Source organism: Trachemys scripta, chromosome 6 (genome assembly GCF_013100865.1).
Source record: "Trachemys scripta elegans isolate TJP31775 chromosome 6, CAS_Tse_1.0, whole genome shotgun sequence".
Taxonomy (NCBI): Eukaryota; Metazoa; Chordata; order Testudines; family Emydidae; genus Trachemys; species Trachemys scripta.
In genome coordinates this window covers 127,429,628-127,449,674 of record NC_048303.1, presented here as the reverse complement: position 1 = coordinate 127,449,674, position 20,047 = coordinate 127,429,628, and the positions used below count along the sequence as shown (strand labels likewise).

The 20,047-nt window shown below is 44.2% G+C and overlaps 1 protein-coding gene across 2 annotated transcripts in view; it reads right to left on the bottom strand.

The window, feature by feature from the left end:
• Positions 1 to 20,047, bottom strand: part of RAD23B (RAD23 homolog B, nucleotide excision repair protein) — a 62,618-nt gene that overhangs the window by 17,289 nt on the left and 25,282 nt on the right. For both annotated transcript variants that reach the window (XM_034773650.1, XM_034773651.1), the window contains exons 3-6: positions 17,844 to 17,923; positions 15,526 to 15,791; positions 13,568 to 13,623; positions 4,205 to 4,332 (exon numbers count right to left, since the gene is read on the bottom strand). In XM_034773650.1, coding sequence (XP_034629541.1) covers positions 4,205 to 4,332; positions 13,568 to 13,623; positions 15,526 to 15,791; positions 17,844 to 17,923 — 530 coding nt within the window. The remainder of the gene's footprint in view (positions 1 to 4,204; positions 4,333 to 13,567; positions 13,624 to 15,525; positions 15,792 to 17,843; positions 17,924 to 20,047) is intronic.

Here is a 20,047-nt window from a genome sequence, read left to right as displayed (position 1 = left end):
AGTGGCAGCTTTGTGGCGATTTGAAGGTTGTTGCTCTCTTGCTTGGTCTGCAGACTGGATACACAAAGTATTGCTGTTTTCTCTGCGAATGGGATAGTCGTGCAAGAGATTCCCACTACATCAAGAAAGATTGGCCACTCCGACAGTCATTGGAGCCTGGGAGGAAAAAAAAGTGTTCAGCATCCACCACTTGTTGAATCAAGGAAGATTTTGTTACCACCCTTACACATCAAGCTGGGTCAAGGCCATTGACAAAACACAAGCAGCTTTCAAGTACCTCCGTGGAAAATTTCCAAGGTTAAGTGAAGCTAAGATAAAGGAAGGTGTCTTTGTTGGTCCTCAGATTCGTGAACTTCTTCGAGATGATGCATTTGACCATGCACTGCGTGGCAAGGAAAAGACGGCATGGAAAGCCTTCCAGTTAGTGGCAACAAATTTTCTCGGAAACAACAAGGCAGACAACTACAGGTTGTTGGTGGAAAACCTCCTCAAGACATACAAAAGCCTTGGTTGCAACATGTCACTAAAGATACATTTTTTTGCACTCTCATCTACATTTTTTCCCACCGAACTGCGGAGCAGTGAGCGACGAGCACGGTGAGCGATTTCACCAGGACATTGCAACAATGGAGAAATGCTATCAGGGCAAATGGAGCCCATCAATGCTTGCAGACTATTGCTGGACAGTGACAAGAGATGCTCCATTTAATGAATACAAGAGACAAGCCAAGAAGCGCCGAATAGGCACTGAATAGGACTAAACTATGTACATAATAGTTTTTTGCCTTTTGTTTCATAATACATTTTATTTATATAACCCTTTTGCTGATTTTTAAAGTGTTACATAAACAGGACAGGTGAAATATTATCATGTAAAGCAACCATAAACGCATGGAAAGACCTAGGTTTACAATTTATGATTAAAACTCTACTATCTCCACAATATACATAGACATAAAATGTAAAAACTTAAATAACTTAGAAACAGTAGCCAGTTGTTTTAATTGTCATATTTGAATTCAGCACATCAAAATACATAATAAATAGCACATTTTATCTCTGAAGCAGACTTCTCAAAAATCGTAGACCAGTGTAACTGATGACAGCAAGGCGGCTGAGGTGTTGAATGCCTATTTTGCTTCAGTCTTCACTAAAAGCGTTAATTGTGACCAGAAGGGTTAATTGTTACCACAATTAATATTTACAACAAGGAAGAAGGAACACAAGCCAGAATATGGAAAGAACATGTTAAAGAACATTCAAGTAAGTTAAATGTATTCAAGGCAGCAGGGCCTAACCAAATTCATGCTAGTGTATTTAAGGAACTTGCTGAAGCAATCTTGGAACCATTGGCAATTGTCTTTGAGAATTCATGGAAGACGGACATGGTACAAGAGGGAGAAGGGAAAATACAGTACCTAGCTTTAAAAAGGGAACATAGGACCTGGGGAATTATAGACCCATCAGCCTAACTCTGATACCTGGAAAATACTGGAAAAAATTAAAACAATTTGTAAGCATCTAGAGGACAATAAGTAATAGCCAACATGAATTTATCAAAAACAAATCATGCCAAACCAACCCTAATTTAGTTCTTTGACAGGCTTACTGTTCCACTGGATTGGGGGGAGAGAAGAGACTTGATTTTAGTAAGGCTTTTGACATAAATATTCTCATAAGCAATCTAGGGAAATGTGATTTAGATTAAATTACTTAACAGTAGGTTCACAACCGGTTGAAAAACTAATCAAAAGAATAATGAGCAATGGTTTGGCATCAAACTGGAAAGACAGATCTAGTGGGGTCCCCACAGGGTTCTATCCTGGGTCTGGTATTATTCAACATTTTAATTAATGACTCAGACAATGGAATGGAGAGTGTGCTAATAAAGTTTGTGGCTGACACCAAGCTGGGAGGGGTTGCAAGCACTTTGGGGGACAGGATTAAAATTCAAAACTACCTTGACAAACTGAAGAATTGGTCTGAAATCAACAAGATGAAATTCAGTAAGGACAAGTGCCAAGTACTACACTTAGGAAGGAAAAAAATCAACTGCACAAACACAAAATAAGGAATAAATGGCTAGGTGGTAGTACTGCAGAAAAGGATTTGGCGGTTACAGTGGATCACAAATTGAATATAAGTCAATATGATGTAGTTGTAAAAAAGGCTAATATGTTGGGGGTGTATTAACGGGAGCATTGTATGTGAAACATAGGAAGTAGCTGTCCTATTTTGGGTGCCACCGTTTAAGAACAATGTGGATAAATTGGAGTGATCACAGGAGAGCAACAAAAATTGTAAAAGGTTTAGAAAACCTGGTCTACAAAGAAAGATTATAAAACTGGGTATGTTTAATCTTGAGAAAAGATGACTTAGGAGGGACCTGATAAGTCAATGGTGATCAACTGTTCTCCATATTCACTAAAGGCAGGACAAACAAGTAATCAGCTTAATCTGCAGCTAGGTAGATTTAGGTTGGAAACTGGGAAAAATGTCTAACTATAAGGCTAGTTAAGCAGGTTACCGAGGGAGGTTGTGCAATCCCCATCACTGGAGGTTTTGAAAAACAGATTAGACAAACACCTGTCTAGGTACAGTTAGTTGGTTCTGCCTCAGCAGTGGCACAGGGTGAGGGGGATTGCATTAGATTAGTTTTCCTCAACCTCCTTACCAGTCCCTGAGATTTCCCTGACACAGTTTAGGAAGGCAGCAAGCCAGTCCCTGATATCAAAAAGGTCAAGAAACACTGGAGATGACGACGTCTCAAGGTCCCTTCCAGCCCTACATTTCTATGATTAGCCAGCTATCCCTCATCAAGCCCCAATCCCAGACACACAGGAACAATGTGGAAGTTCACATCATTAAAAAAAATTCTCTTTCTGCTGGCTTACTAAACAGCTATGTAAAGAAATTTCTCTATTATAGACCAACATTGTGAAACCTGTAACATTAATGGGGAGGACTGAGGTCTCTTTACATCTGTTACGTAGTGCAAGGTTCAGTCCTTGCAGTTTAAAGCTTGAAGTCATTTTCATAAGCAGTTCAATGCAATTTATGCTGAAAATGAGTCATAAGTAACACGTGCAGCTCTGGCTTAAAACTAAGTAGTAACCTGAAGGATTTACATATGAATGATGCCTACAGAAAATAGTTACCAATTCAAAAGCTTCCTCCTAGGAAGTTCAAACCAGTTTTTTCCTTCCTCAGTCTACAGGAAGTCCCGTTCACACATGATCTGTATACCTCCGCTTCAAAATAAGCCAGAAATTAAGTCCATTAAGCGTGAATGGGGAATAGCAAAGGGAAACTGATGTCAGGGGAAAAAAATGACAGTTTCAAATGAACTCAAATGTAGTCAAAACTAGAGAGACTGGAAATATGCATTAAATAACTAACTATCTGTCCCACTGAGCTTCCATACCCATTTTCATAGTTTCCAGAGCTGCCCGTAACCTATCAGGCTGAGAAACAGAACTGAACGCAACCCAACACAAAACTGGAATGAAGAAGATTTTAACGTATGAAGTAACATAACAAGAGTCACTTGGACTTGTAGCCATTTTCCATTAAGTGCACTGCATTTTTAAAGCCAGTTTTACCACGGACAGGTTGTATCTTGTTCAGCAGATTGATCACTCAACTCCTCTCCAAGTTTATCTACTATTTAAAGAAAAACACTGAAGTCCAGACCCTAAGTTAATATTATGTATACATGATATGCTCTCTAGGTTCTACAGCATGATTCGTACCAAGGATGAACCAACAGCTTTAAGGGCTTAGTCTGTTTTGTGACACTATAGCTGCCAATACAAAAAACAGTGACTATTATCCTCAATTGGTCACAATAGGAGAAACATTTTTAGTTAATTGATACAGGCAGTATCCTATTGAGATAGGGCATAGCTAATTAAACCACACCATGTCAGCTTCAAAATCTTTAGACACACCTTGCATATACAGCCAAATAAATGAGTACAAAATATGGCAATCACAAAATTTAGGCGCCAGAATCGCCCTCAAGGCAGTAGGCTCTTGAAAATCCATTTCTCAACCTCCCAGTCTCTCTGCTTAAAGCTGCTGTTCCTTTGTGGACTTCTACTCATCTCTTACAACTTGTATCTTTTTCAGGTTATCAAGTCATTCAAAGATGAATTCTTCTCAAAAGATGGGGAGAAAGTGAAAAGATGAAAAAATAGCTCACCATTAGAAGGTACTCCACTGCTCTGTCAGGATTGTTGAAGCTGGCTCTCAGTGCTGCAATTACTTGCTCTCGCTCATAGCCCATTGACATGATCTCAGTCACCATATTCTCATAAGACTGACCTGTCACTAGAGGGGCAAAAATAGCACAGTTGTAAATGCGGTAAAAGGGTGCAAGCAGACTTTGAGAAATGCCAAAACGGAGACATTCACTCGAGAGGAAGTGAGGGAAAGTCAAACTAAACTTGCCAAATTCGGTCTATTTCATTTTTCAGTATGTTCAAGTTTTATATTAAGGACTCGACAGAATGGAAGAGTTCCTGGGGACAGAGCACAATGCAGGCTTCTATGGAAGATTCAATGTGCTTGTAACACTCCTTGTACTAATAATTCCTCTTCCCCACTCTTCATTAAGGTCAAGGGCATCTTCACAGCTATCTAATATTCAGTTCCTGGCTTAATTAGAAAAAGCTTCCTGCAGTTCAAGGCTGGAAATTAATCCCACTAAGCTGAAATCTGTGCCAGATTGCTTTGGAAAGCCAAATAATGACTTAACACAACAGCTGGAATGGTCCCCAATGGTAAGTGTGGACCAACTGACAGTTCTATACCACTGCAACATGGTAAAGAGAGACAGTGAAGACCACCTGGATCGCGCAGTAAAGCATTGGATGGATCAACCCAAGATGGCAGAGAAGGAAAGTTCTGAAAAGTAACAGGCGGCTTGAAGTGCTGTTTAGTAATGCAAGTTTGTTTGTTTTTAAACAGTCAGTGGATAGTGAATTGGGGCCAACAAAATTTTGACAGTGTTACATATTTATGGCCCCACCAACTTACACCCTCCTAACTTAATAGATTCTAAGTTCACAAGGCAGTCTGATCTTATCTGTCCTCCTGTATGATATGGGCTACATCTAATCTTGATTTAAAAATTGCAGAGATGGAGAAGCCACCACAATTCTTGGTACATCGTTCCAGTGGTTAAGTATCCTATTAAAATATTGCACTTCGTTTCTAGTCTGAGTTTGTCTAGCTTCAAGCTTCCAGCCATTGGATCTTGTTTTACCTGAGAGATTAGACAGCAGAGATAAGATTAGTGCCCTTTATCAAATGTCTGTTTCCCATGTAGGTACATACAGACTGATCAAGTTATCCATTAATCTTCTCTTCATTAAAAATTGATTGAGCTCCTGGGGTATCACAGAGAACATAGGCAGCAGCTTGGTATACAGCCCTCCTAGTCAGGGCTTTCTACACTAGGCTGTTGCCTCCATCCTCAGATACATCTGAAGATGCTCCAGAGGTCCCAACACTAAGGTAAAGGGAAAAGGTCCACACGTGCCCTGCCTCATCATATGTAGAACACTTAAGGATTTTTTAAAGGAAAAAATTCAGTGTAAGAGCCTAGAAAGTCCATTCAGACATATTGCTATTAAATGCAAAAAATCAGTCATTTTACTCTAAATGCTTTGCTTCCTTTCTTTAAAAAAAAGAGCACGTTACACAAGTCAAGTAAAGGACTGATTCTACCTTGAAATGTAACCTGACAACTTTCATGGTGCGGTGAGGGGCTAAGTGTGGCAAAGCTGATCAGTACTGACTGACTCAATGGAGCTGCACATCACTGTTCTAGAGACCAGTGACACAGACAGGTCACTTAAGCAAGGAGGCAAAAACCATTCAGAATTGCAATTACAGCAACTAACCGTTTTTGTTTTCCTGTTACTTACCCATATTCCAAATTTGTTAATTGTACTCTGCTAGGAGTACTAAGTAACAATGGAAAAGAATCTCATGTTTTGGGGCTGGCTCCCACTCGCCGAGCACACAGCCTGGGCGCCCCTACACACACAGCCTCAAGGATGGCCTGGGAGCAGGACAGAGAGCAGAATGGGACCAAGCAGGGGCAAGAGCAGCAGAGCTCCCAGCTCAGCGCGGCTGGGGAAGGGATGACCCCCAACATCCAGGCAGCCGGGCGCCGCTAGGCTGAAATGTGTGCGTGTTTCCTCTGAAACCAATATTTTACATCTAACTTCAAAACAGACAAAAATAAAAGCCAATGAAGGTGTTTTGGTTGAACATCCCATTTTAAAAATTAAGAATTACAAAGTTTCATGCTAACAGTTTGACAGCCCTGGAGACTGATGTTCTAATTATCTCAGCCTAGAGCTGGAAAGCCCAATTCTCAGATTAGATGGTAGTTCAGCATCAGCCTTCTCAAACTGCAGTTATTCTACTGCAACAGTCACCAAAGGAGCTAATTATTCAGATTACGTACTCACGTGCCCCTTATGGGCACTAGAGTGCCATCAATAGCACCACCACAGTTAGGAAACAAGGTGGGCAGTAGAGTGTCCATGTAGTGCATCATGTTCCTAGAGCTAGAGTGTCAACAGCTGAGGCGTGGGGCGCACCAGCCACTTTAGGATAGGGTTTCTTTGACTCAGATCTGTGCACAGCAGTGTGGATGCCAGAGTTTCAGGTTTGAGCATGGGTCAGAAAACTCTTAACCTAGGGTTAAAATGCAACATAGATGCTCAATTCCAGGGTTCCCTGACATGCATCAGCTGACTGGAATCCCACCAACCCTAGGCTTACACTGCTGTGTAGACATTCTCTATTATCTACAATGAATTTAGGGGGTAAGTGAAGATAACATACATAAGCCACTGGCTTATCCAAAATAACCTGGTAAACTAAGTATAGAGTTGGACTCCCCATGGCATTAGTAATGTCAATTCAATACTAAACAAAAATCAGTTCAATTCTGAGTGACTACCACCTAGACAAACTGTCAACACAGGGTCAATAACTTTGGCCCAGGTTTAAAGAAGTGCATGCACAAGTTACTGTATTTGTGTGTGCATTTGCAATAAGAGATTAGCCCTTGTCTCTCCTTGGCCTTCCAAGTTTACAGAAAGAAACTTCTTAAAATACAAACCTGTAAAGTAAAAGATTTGTGTTTTGAGAAACAGTGGTAGAAAACCAGTACAAGTACAATCATCTTAGGTGAGGTGATCTCAACTTACAAGATCAGCAATTCTTTCTACTGACACATGGATCATTTACTCATACTACAAATCACAAACTAAGACTGGCAAAAACATGCTTCATAGTGCAAGTGAAGAGCACCATCACTTCTGGTCCCTAACCACATTAAACTGGTCACTTTTTTCAAGTGCCTTTTGGGACCACCAGTGTTATCCAGGTGTAAACTAGAACACTAGATGAATGGGGAAAACTAAAGGAAACCTGAAAGAGATAAAGGTCAATTTATTCTAGCCTACTGCAGTACGCATCAACTAAGATGAAGGAGAAATCTGAATACTGGTAATTTATGCATCTATAGTCAACAGCAATCCATGCCCTCAAATTTGATTTCTCTAGTCACTCCTAAGTAGCGTTAAATCAGGCTTGTGACTGGTACTCTAGGATCCACTCTTGTTTTGACAATCCATCAGTACCTCATTCATATTCACTTGTGGATATTCTAACCTACAGTAAAACCTGGACTGCTCCAATGAAAACGGAGTAACCAGTCAGCTAATTTACATAGTGAGAAACGCTGACAGATGTGCCATCCATCCTTGTAGCACATGATGGGGGAAGAGCAGCAGGTTTATTCAAGTGGAGAGAGAAGGACCTCTCCATAGAAAGTAATCATTTTACTGGACAGACTGTGGCACTAAAACGTCCTTCCATAAAATCCTCTCTGGGATGTAATATGGCACAGAGGCCAAGTTAAAGACCAGACTGAGTCAGGATACCTGGGTTCTAGATCCAGCTCTGCTAATGTGGTGTGTGATCTTGGGCAAGTCATTTCTTTTCTAAGGCCTGGTCTACACTAGGCGTTTATGTCGAAGTTAGCGCCATTACATCGAATTAACCCTGCACCCGTCCACACTGCGATGCTATTTAGTTCGACATAGAGGTCTCTTTAATTCGACTTCTGTACTCCTCCCCGACGAGGGGAGTAGTGCTAAATTCGACATGGCCATGTCGAATTAGGCTAGGTGTGGATGGAAATCGACGCTAATAGCTCCGGGAGCTATCCCACAGTGCACCACTCTGTTGACGCTCTGGACAGCAGTACGAGCTCGGATGCTCTGACCAGCCACACAGGAAAAGCCCCGGGAAAATTTGAATTTGAATTCCTTTTCCTGTCTGGCCAGTTTGAATCTCATTTCCTGTCTGGACATCGTGGCGATCACAGCAGCACTGGCAACGATGCAGAGCTCTCCAGCAGTGATGGCCGTGCAGTCTGTGAATAGAAAGAGGGCCCCAGCATGGACTGATCGGGAAGTATTGGATCTCATCGCTGTGTGGGGCGATGAGTCCGTGCTTTCTGAGCTGCGCTCCAAGAAACGGAATGCAAAGATCTATGAGAAGATCTCTAAAGACATGTCAGAGAGAGGATACAGCCGGGATGTAACGCAGTGCCGCGTGAAAATCAAGGAGCTGAGACAAGGCTACCAGAAGACCAAAGAGGCAAACGGACGCTCCGGATCCCATCCCCAGACATCCCGTTTCTATGAGGCACTGCATTCCATCCTCGGTGCGGCCGCCACCACTACCCCACCACTGACCGTGGACTCTGAGGATGGGATATTGTCCACGGCCGGTTCCTCGGACATGTTAGCGGACGGGGAAGATGAGGAAGGAGATAAGGAGGACGAGGCAGTCGGCAGCGCTCACAACGCTGATTTCCCCGACAGCCAGGATCTCTTCATCACCCTTACAGAGATCCCCTACCAACCCTCCCCAGCCGTTACCCCGGACACAGAATCTGGTGAAGGATCATCCAGTAAGTGTTGTAAACATCTAAACATTTATTTTTAACAGAACAGGAATATTAACAATTAAAAGAATGGGTTGTTCATGATTAGTTTGCCCTAGGCACTTAACGGTTCAGTCATGGGCAGTGCAAGTTTTGAAAAAAAATCTAGCAATGTCCGGTTTTCCGTGATTGTCCTGCCCAAGCCGCTCTACTGTTTAGTCCCTGCTACTGCAGCTAGAGTAAGATGCGGTCTATATGTGCAGGGATAGAGCAGTAATCCTCCCGGGACATCTCGATGAAGCTCTCCTGGAGGTAATTGGAAAGCCGTTGCATGAGGTTCCTGGGGAGAGCGGCCTTATTGGGTCCTCCGAAGTACGACACGTTGCCGCGCCACGAGACTATCAAGTACTCGGGAATCATTGCTCTGCACAGCAGGGCGGCATACGGCCCTGGTCTTTGGAGGCTTTCCCGGAGCATTCTCTCTCTCTCGCTGTCAGAGATCCTCATCAGGGTGATGTCGCCCATGGTGACCTGCTTTGAATTAGGTAGGGGAATGTTAGTGTTGGGACTGCTTGCTCGTTCCTTTACAGAACTGTAACCGCTGGTTTGCAGCCACGCGGTGGAGGCGGGAGAGGGGCTGCCGAAAGGGATCGTTCCTGGGGACAGCCGCGAGGGGGTGGGACAGGGGCAGAGTTCCCGCTTGCCGGATTGCTGGCAGCAGGTACTGACATTGCTTTAAATGTGAAATGAGGCCAGTGGTAATATAAAAGTTTTAAACTGCCACAAGTCTACGGCTTACCATGTCTGCCTGCAACAGAAATTCCGTTGTGCTGCCCCGCTTCTCAAATGTGCTGTGGAAGACCCCAGGCACTGAATGCGAAGGCCGAGAATTCGACCTTGTGCTGAGTGCGCATGTGATAGGTGCTGTGCATGGTCTTGTTCACAGAGAAAGACTATGTTCTTTGTTCACAACTACATTTATCTTTCTGAGGAATTCACTCCCTTTTTCCCATTCCCACAGCCACATCTGCGACTGTCTCACAACCTAGCCTGGCATCACACTCCCAGAGGCTAGCGAAGATTAGGCATAGGAAGAAGAGGACACGGGAGGACATGTTCTCTGAACTTATGGCCTGTTCCCAAGCCCAGGCAGCACAGCAGACCCAGTGGCGGGAGAAATTGACCCAAATGCAGCAAGCAAACATGGATCGGGAGGAGAGGTGGCGGCAGGAAGACCAGCAGGCGACTCAAACGCTGCTTGGACTACTGAGGGAGCAAACAGACACGCTCCGGCGCCTTGTGGATGTTCTGCAGGAACGGAGGCAGGAGGACAGAGCCCCGCTGCAGTCCATCTCTAACCGCCCTCCCCCGCCACCAAGTCCCATACCCACCTCACCCAAAGTGCAAAGAAGGAGAGGCGGCAGAGTCCCTGCTAACTCTCACTCCACCCCTGCAGAGAGCTCTAGTAGCAGAAGGCTCTCATTCCCCAAAACTTGAAAAGTTCTTTCCTTCCCGCCTGACACAAGCCCCCGTCCAAGTTTCACCTCCCAGTTCCATGTGTAGTTGATAATAAAAAATACGTTCATGTTAACTACTGTTTCAATCATGTTCTTTTGGAGGAGGAGGGGAAAGGGGGTTGGTAATTGGACAGGACAGTCACCTTTGGCAGGGTACATAGGCGGGGGCAGGCACAGCAGCAGGGCACATACACAGTGCAGTGATGCAGTGACTAGTTACCCTGGTTAGTCTGGGAGGTTGTTTTCATGTTATGTGGTGGGGGGTGGGTTGCTCTGTGACTTTGTGGCGGGGGAGGGCAGTTACAGATCTTAAGCGGCAGTCCTTATGCAGGATCACAGAGCCATGCAGCAGGGGATCTGTAATCGTCCTCCCCCTGCCACAAAGTCACATAGCCCCCCCATACACACAGTCCTGATCAGGAGGGGTGACAGGCTCCGTTGAAACAACCATCCCACCGCAGCGGAGCCCGTCAATCCTTGAGTTTAGAAGCTTCATTCGCGTCACTACACTACACCCGCTCCGCACCACAGTCTGCGTCCCAGTTTTAAAAAATTCCCGCGAAAACAGTATTAAAAAAAACGGTGTGCATTAACAAAGTAGAACTATTTTTATTTCGAAACGTGTGTTGGAAGGGGGTGAAGGGGGTATGTAACTGGGTAGGATAGTCAACATTAACTGGGTAAAGAAACGGGGGCAGGTTCAGCTTCTCTGTACACAAACTTAAAAGTCACAGGTTACCCTGCTCACTCAGGAACTTTGCTTTCAAAGCCTCCCGGATGCACAGCGCTTCCCGCAGGTCTCTTCTAATCGCCCGGCTGTCTGGCTGAGCGTAATCAGCAGCCAGGCTATTTTCATCAACCTCCCACCCCGCCATAAAGGTCTCCCCCTTGCTCTCACAGAGATTGTGGAGCACACAGCAAGCTGCTATAACAATGGGGATATTGGTTTCGCTGAGATCACAGCGAGTCATCAAGCTTCTCCATCTCCCCTTGAGACGGCCAAAAGCACACTCCACCACCATTCTGCACTTGCTCAGCCGGTAGTTGAAGAGTTCTTTTTCAGTGTCCAGGGCGCCAGTATAGGGCTTCATGAGCCAGGGCATTAGCGGGTAGGCTGGGTCCCCGAGGATGACTATAGGCATCTCCACATCCCCAACAGTTATTTTGTGGTCCGGGAAGTAAATACCTTGTTGCAGCCGTCTAAACAGACCAGAGTTCCTGAAAACACGAGCGTCATGAACCTTGCCCGGCCATCCCACGTAGATGTTGGTAAAACGTCCCCTGTGGTCCACCAGTGCTTGCAGCACCATGGAAAAATAGCCCTTTCGGTTAATGTACTGGGTGGCTTGGTGGTCCGGTGCCAGAATAGGGATGTGAGTTCCATCTATGGCCCCACCGCAGTTTGGGAATCCCATCGCTGCGAAGCCATCTATGATCGCCTCCACGTTTCCCAGGGTCACTACCTTTGGCAGCAGTACATCAACGATTGCCTTGGCTACTTGCATCACAACAACCCCCACGGTAGATTTGCCCACCCCGAACTGGTTCGCGACTGACCGGTAGCTGTCTGGCGTTGCAAGCTTCCAGAGGGCTATGGCCACTCGCTTCTGTACACTCAGTGCAGCTCGCAACCGGGTGTCATTGCGCTTCAGGGCAGGGGACAGCAACTCACAAAGTTCCAGGAAAGTTCCCTTCCGCATGCGAAAGTTTCGCAGCCACTGGGATTCATCCCAGACCTGCAGCACTATGCGGTCCCACCACTCAGTGCTTGTTTCCCGTGCCCAGAATCGCCGTTCCACGGCATCAACATGACCCATTGCCATCGTGATGTCCTCGGCGCTGGGTCCCCTGCTTTCTGAGAGGTCTGTGCTACTCTCAGACTTCAGGACATCACCGCGGTGCCGTAGCCTCCTCGCCTGACTTTTCTGCATCTGCCTCAGGGAAAGGTGTATGATAAGCTGCGAGGCGTTGAGAGCGGCCACAACTGCAGCGATGGTCGCAGCGTGCTCCATGCTCGCAGTGCTGTGGCATCCGCGCTGTCAATGACTGGAAAAGTGCGCGAACTGATTTCCCGCCGGCGCTTTCAGGGAGGGAGGGCGGGAGTGATGGACGGATGACGACAGTTACCCAAAAGCACCCTCGACACATTTTGTTACCCAGAAGGCATTGCCGGCTACACCCAGAATTCCAATGGGCAGAGGGGACTGCGGGAACTGTGGGATAGCTGACCACAGTGCACTGCTTCGAATGTCGACGCTTTCACCGTTAGTGTGGACTCACAAAGTCGAATTACTGTCCTTAGTGTGGACACAGACGTTCGACTTTGCAATATCGATTCCAAAAATTCGATGCAAGTAAATTCGAACTACTCTCGTAGTGTAGACAAGGCCTAAGTCAGTTTCCACATTTAAAAAATGTGAGTTTATGCCCACTCACCTCTGTGAAGAGTCTTATGAGTTATGGATAACAAGCACTGCATGTGTTATAAATTAAGACCAGCAACTCACTTCACAGGTCACTGCACTGTATCTAGAGAGAATTACTGCAGAGACCATTTGTGACCAGAACTGCATTCAAACTAGTGACCCTAAATTCACTGGGTGCACATGCTAAATAGTACTGTCAAAGTTGGAACGGTTGTTTCAATATTGTGAACATAATGGCTGAGGGTGCAAGTCATTGGTTCGGTTTACTGGCCATAACATAAAACAAAAACACACCAAACCCAGCATTCCATTCAAACCACTTCAAGTTGAATCATTGGGAAAAAGAGTAAGAAATCTGGAAAAGCCAGAAGGGCTGTTATAAGTTTGTTTTCCTATCTTTATACAACACATCTTTGTATACAAGTTGGAAGAACCTCTGTAGTAAAGCGAGAAGAATGTTTACATGAGGTTGATTTTACCACATTTACTTCTGTTCTTTGGGAACAGCACTTTGATAATAATCTTGAGGATAAAAAGGTATAGTAGAGGAGAGAATGCAAACAACTTATCTGTTAACCCACCATTTATTTCAGCTGCAGTGAAACAAGGCTTAAGTGAAAGCTAAAGTTTAGATAAACACTTACCAAGTGCACTTGTAGCATCCTCAAAAAGGTTTGATCGAGAAGTATCACCTGATGTACTGCAAGACAAAACAAGATTTCAAATACACAAGTTTGGAACACATAATTGGTAAGCAGAAGCAGCATCTGTAACTCTATGTTATTTCCTAAAGGAGTTAAGGGTGTCTAAGACCTGGTATGAAGCCAGAATTTACATACTTCTGTGCTCTAAGTAAATGCTAGTGTTTTTAACCCTTACTCTTGCTGACTCCTATCAAGAATACCTACATTTGGAATACTGCTTATCCATTCAAGTGCTGACACCTGCTTACCTAAATGTTGCCTTTAGGGCTGGGAGAAAAGTAAGGGTTGGATGGGATTTTTGTAAGTGCTCAATGTTTGCCTAACTGCTCCCACAGAAGTCAACAGTAAAACTGACATTGAATTCAGCGGGAGCAGAGTTAGGACAGTGCAGAGCACTTTTTAAAATCTCTCAGTATCGCCCCTTGAAGGACAACTGATTAAAGTTTATCCATTCCCTTTAAAATTCCTGCGACATTTGAAGACCTTTGTTCCCACAGTTTGTCTGAATCCACTTCCAAAAAGGCAACCATTCAGAAGACACTGTTTAAATGGATGTGAATTTTTCTACATATAAAAAAAAAAACATTCTGGAAAGAGTACCACGCTATCATTTGACACTGACAAGATTTACCAGAGCTAGAAATGCTACAGAATGAGGGATCTGTTTTTACCATCAATGCCAGGGAAATCCACAGCCATACTCCAGAGGACAGTTATTTAAGAAACAGCTTGAGCAAGTGGGTTTATGGTAAAGCCTCCTGCCACAATCAAGCAAGATTTTTAAAAGAAGATTCTATTTCCATTACACACCCTTCCTATCCCTAATTCAGAGTTGGGCATTTACACCAAGACTTATTTCATATTCAGTCTGAAGTTTTATTTGTGGCCTTCTTCTTTTCTCTCACAACAGTTTCTGTGACATCTTTGAATCTCCTGCTGCCCTTCCAGCCCACACTTGAGTGAATATTTACAATCCAGAAGACAAAAAGTGTATTTAACTAAGAAGTGCTTGTATAAGTGAGTATCCACATTTAACTCACTTATATCAGTCCATATACGAAGTCATTCAATAACCAAGAACTCTCTCTCTTCAGACCATTTCCTGTGTTTGAGGTATCTGTTAACTACCATCTTCAAAATGAATAGGGAAGGGCAAACAAGATCTAGACAAGAGGTTCTCAACCTCTGAACTCTGATGCAAATGTCAAATGCAATTTGTTACAACCCACCCAACTCCCACAGACCTTTGCAGCTGGGTCAAGGATTGCTTTTATTCTGGATATTTTCTAATAGTGGTAAGATGGAATAAGAATCTTTTGGAATCTGTTTAGCAAAGGTGAGTACGATAGATTCCTTATAAAATTATTCTTTCCAGAAACTAAGTGAGATTCTGGTCAGATAAGAACTTAACTAACAACATGGCTAGTGCATCTAACTAAGATGTTTCAAGACATGGTTTTGAGCTTCTGGAGGGCAATCCATTTAAGTCCGGAAGGGCTTTACAGACATTAATTCACTATGGATTACAATACCCAAGGAAACAGGAAAGTATACTTAGCTTAGATGGGAAAACAGAGTCACAGTAATTCTGTGACACATCCAAGGTCAGAGATGTTTGTGAGAAAGCCAGAAATAGAACCTAGATTTCTGAAACCCATAGGGCTGGGATTCAATCATAAAACCGTCCTTTCCCTGAAAAAAGGTAGTGCACTTTACAAAGCTTCACACCGGCCAGACAGCCATATAAAAACTATTGTAATGGAGAAAAATAATTAGCCATCTTTTCACTCCATGTCCCACTTTAGTGGCAGATTTAATTTAAATCAAAGCTAAAGGGAAGACTAATGGCCAATTTCACATGGAATGGTTTCAACAATTTCCAAGTGGCCCATTCATACCTGTCAGTTGATGTTGGGCTGATAGCAGCTGTTGCCTCAACGGGCTTCTCCACTGGTTTCTCTTCTTTAGTGGCACTTACAGGTACAGGTTCACAAGCCACTGCAGCTGGTGTTGGAGGGGTAGGGGCTGGGGCAGGAGCAGGGACTGGTAGAGGAGCTGGTACAGGGGCTGCAGCAGCTGTTGTAGTAGAACTAACAGTAGTAGTGGTAGCATTTGATTGCTGCGTTGTAGCTGGTGATGGTGTTGGAGCAGCTGCTGCTTTGGGCTACAAAAACAATGAAACAGAATTAAGATAGCACATTCCTGCTCTAAGCATGCTCTGCAAGGACCAGTTAGGCTTTAGATAGTAACTTGCAAACTCAAACTCTCCATTTAGTGGATTTTATAGAAGACATTTAAAAAATATGAAGGTGGATAGTTGAAAAACCTAAATTTACAACATCTTAAGCATCTAAAGATACACATTTTTAAAGGCCATCATTTTGCAATCAGAACTGAAATATTTATTTAATACATAATTACAACATCCAGTACTATGTTAGAGGCTTCCTGTTTTGCTTCATAATCAAGTACATTCAAATCCAAATACATTAAAAGAATGCCTACTCATTTTTATAAGATGTACATTTCCTAAATATTTATTATATAAGCAACAACGTTTATAGTGGAAATCATCAGATTTTTGACGAGTGAAGAGAGTGCAAGTTGTGACCACACAAATTTGAAATAAGCTGATAAAATGAAAATTTGACATTTAACTGTTAATTTGTTGGAAGGTAAAGTACCAAGAGTTAAGATTAGAAGTAAATCCTTAATATTAAGCTTAACCCACTACCAGTATGCCTAGGTACTAGAGCAGAGGTGGGCAAACTACAGCCCGCGGGCCACATCCGGCCCGCAGGACCCTCCTGCCCGGCCTCTGAGCTCCTGGCCCAGGAGGTTGGCCTCCCCTGCTGTTCACCCTCCCCCACAGCCTCAACTCGCTCCGCCACCTGACCCAGTGCTCTGTGCTGCCGGGTGGCACGGCCGCCTGTCCTGGTGCTCTGGGTGGCACAGTTGTAGCGCCACCAGGGCTCCAGGCAGCGTGGTAAGGGGGCAGGGAGCGGGGGAGGGGGAGGGGGATTGGATAGAGGGCAGGGGAGTTCGGAATGGTGGTCAGGGGTGTGGATGGGGTCGGGACGGTCAGAGGGTGGGGAACAGGGGAGGTTGAATGGGGGCAGGGGTCCCCAGGGGGCAGTCAGGAAGGAGGGGGGCTTGAATGAGGCAGCAGGGAGCAGTCAGGGGCAGGGGTTCCAGGGACAGTCAGAAATGAGAGGAGGGGTTAGATGGGGTGACGGGGGGCAGTCAGGGGTGGGGGTTCCAGGGGCTGTCAGGGGACAGGGGGGTTGGTTGGGACAGCAGTTCCCGGAGGGCTGTCAGGGGGCGAGAAGCAGGAGGGGCCGGATAGGGGGTGGGGCCAGGCCACGCCTGGCTGTTTGGGGAGGTGCAGCCTCCGCTAACCGGTCCTCCATACTATTTTGGAAACCCAGTGCAGCCTCAGGCCAAAAAGTTTGCCCGCCCCTGTACTAGAGCACCATTTTCAAAACACTGCAGAGCATTTTAGCTATATAGTTACCACCGAAGTCATGCAGTGTCTTTAATATAAATTAGTTAGCAATATGTGACAGGTTTGCTATTACAAACATGATGATTTCTACAATCATCTCTTCCCTACCACTCACCACTTGAACCATGTAAAACTTATTTACATTCAATATTAAGTCCTTATATATGGTCCCCTCTAATTTGCCATAGCTGTCAAAATTCACAGGTCCACTTCCTTGAACAAATCATGTTTTTCCCTAGTTTAAACTGTTGAAGTTGACACACAGGATCACAGTCATGAGTTCTGAAAGGCAGCCACTAGAAACTTCGGAAGTTCTGAGCCTGAAGATTTACTACTGGTCTTCCTTTAGTGAATGAACTCATGAACAGGAGGACAGGAATGTAACCCAAGTAGGTAGAATGAAACATGGGGAGATTGTAAGAAAGGGTGGACTGTAAAATTCAAACTCCACTTATCACCCAGGAGCCATCAAAATGTTGTTGGAGATTTTTGAATTCTAGTATTGGTGTTCATTATTACATGCTGCAACATTTATGCACAGTGGAGTGGATAAAGGACAAAGTTTCAACTCTGAATCTCCCCTATACACACAGTTCATGAATAACATAACTCTCAGATAACTTAAATAGACTTTACGTGTGTAACGCCGAGAACCACAGTAAGAGCTCTTTACAAAATGGATGTGACTTTGATGAGAAAATTGCAACTTACTTTTGTCACCATAACCACCACAAAGTTCTTCTCATCGATTTTGTATTCTTTAAGAGCAGTATCATCATTAAGGATTTTACCTAGCAAATTCAATATAAAAGTTATTGAGAAGCCATTTAACAGTTTGTTAGCTCATCTTAATATGCCATTAGTGCAAACAGTATCAAGTACCTAAAAAATAGCTATATGCAGGCACTTGAATATGCATAAGCCAAAGAAAAATGTTTTACCCCTAAACTTCTCTCTGCAGAGCTCCCAAATAAAATTTTCCTGCTGCGCCCTTCTATAGCACAAGTTATTTGAAGCCAGTTCTGACTATTCTGACAACATTTTCAACACTACACCAACAGTGTCAAATATGTTCCATAATATTGAAAATAGGATTGTCATCTCAAGGAAAAGGTTTTGTTCAGCGTTTCTCAAAGCTGATCTTTTCAAATACTAGAAAAAATACTTCACTGTATCAATCAAATAATTTAAATTTGCCTAGTGCTTAAGATAAAGAAAAAAATGTCAATATCCTCCATGCTTTATAGCCTACTGCCTTATTGTGACTGTTAGCCTTCCAGAGCCAGCAACTGATCAGCGTAAATGCATCTGCATGAGGCAAGCTTGTGACTCTGCAATTTTACCAATTTAAACTTAGGAGACTCAAATACTGGCTTTATGTGAAACAGGCTTAACCTCTCTTTCATCCTGTCTTGCAAAAAGATTAAAGAACAGACAAGACAAAAAAACAGTGGTGCTTTTCTAATTTGCACCACCATTGTTGATTAGCATCTTTTGTTATTAAGTATATATGGCCATCTTCTGCTTAAGTTCCCTTATACCAGCTTGGTTTAAAACTTCATTATACTACATAACTATCCTGTAAAAGTAGTTTCAGTTATAGCATCACTATAGAACTCTAGTCTTTGAGAAATTAAGCGAGATAAGGTTAGTGAATACTATCCTACTATAAAACTGAGCAATCATCTCAGTTCTAACAGTCAGGTTTCCTGCAGAGGCAGCAAGTCTTGAGGAAAGGTTGGGACTAACATACATATGCACTTTTACAGTGGGGTTTAAAAACAATATGCTGCCTCAGCTGTAGTTAACAGGATATTTCCTTGGCCTGTGGTATACACAGTCTGGGCACTGAGGATATGAATAGAACAGTCTCACTCATGTGGCTCCACCTGGGAGTTGAAGGTAGACTTGAGTCCTAAATGGTTTGGTCATTTGAACACCAAAGGCAAAACGTGGATGCAGTGTCTGAATGGACAACATTTGCATTGGTCTATTTGCCCACTGAGGATCCTTTATTATCTTGTAAGCTGTATGGGAAAGGAACTACCACCATCTGTATGCACAGGACTCTGCACCACATCCCCAAAAATACTCTGTTAAAGCCTCCAGGGACTACTGTAATATAAATATGAGACTACAACCAAGTTATCCTCACCTTTGAGCAGTTTACTGTTTTTTAAAGCAAACCACAACAATTCCACCAGGTTGAACCAAAGCCTAGCACAGTGCTTAAAAAAAAAAAGCCACACGGAATGCCAAAACGGGCCCTCCCCACTCACCTTCCTAAGAAAGGGTTTTATGCCATACACAATGACACCACCAGTACCTTACTTCTAAATTAAAAAAAAAAAAAAAAATCTTTGAGCAATAATGGTGCAAGCTAGGATTATGGAAACGTGAGTCTTGACTCCTTAGTTCAGACTTTAATTCTGTATCTTATTCCCTATCGTCCCTATACAATTTTATTTGGAATAGTCAATTTGCACAGTGCTTAGGGTTACCATATTTCAGCGAGCAAAAAAGAGGACGGGAGGAGCCCCGCCCTAGCCCCGCCCCTGCCCCTCCCACTTCCCGCCCCCCCTGACCTCCCAACCCTCCCCCCGTTCCTTGTCCCCTGACTACCCCCTCCTGGGACCCCTGCCCCTAACTGCCCCCCAGGACTATCTAAGCCTCCCTGCCTCTTGTCCCGACTGCCCCAACCTTTATCCACACCCCCACCCCCAGACAGACCCCTGGGACTCCCACGCCCCATCCAACCACTCCCCACCCCCTGACAGCCCCCCCCCAGAACTCCCAACCCATCTAAACCCCTCTGCTCCCTGTCCCCTGACTGCTCCGATCCCTCTCCGCACTCCTGCCCCCTGACAGCCCCCCCCAGAACTCCCAACCCATCTAAACCCCTCTGCTCCCTGTCC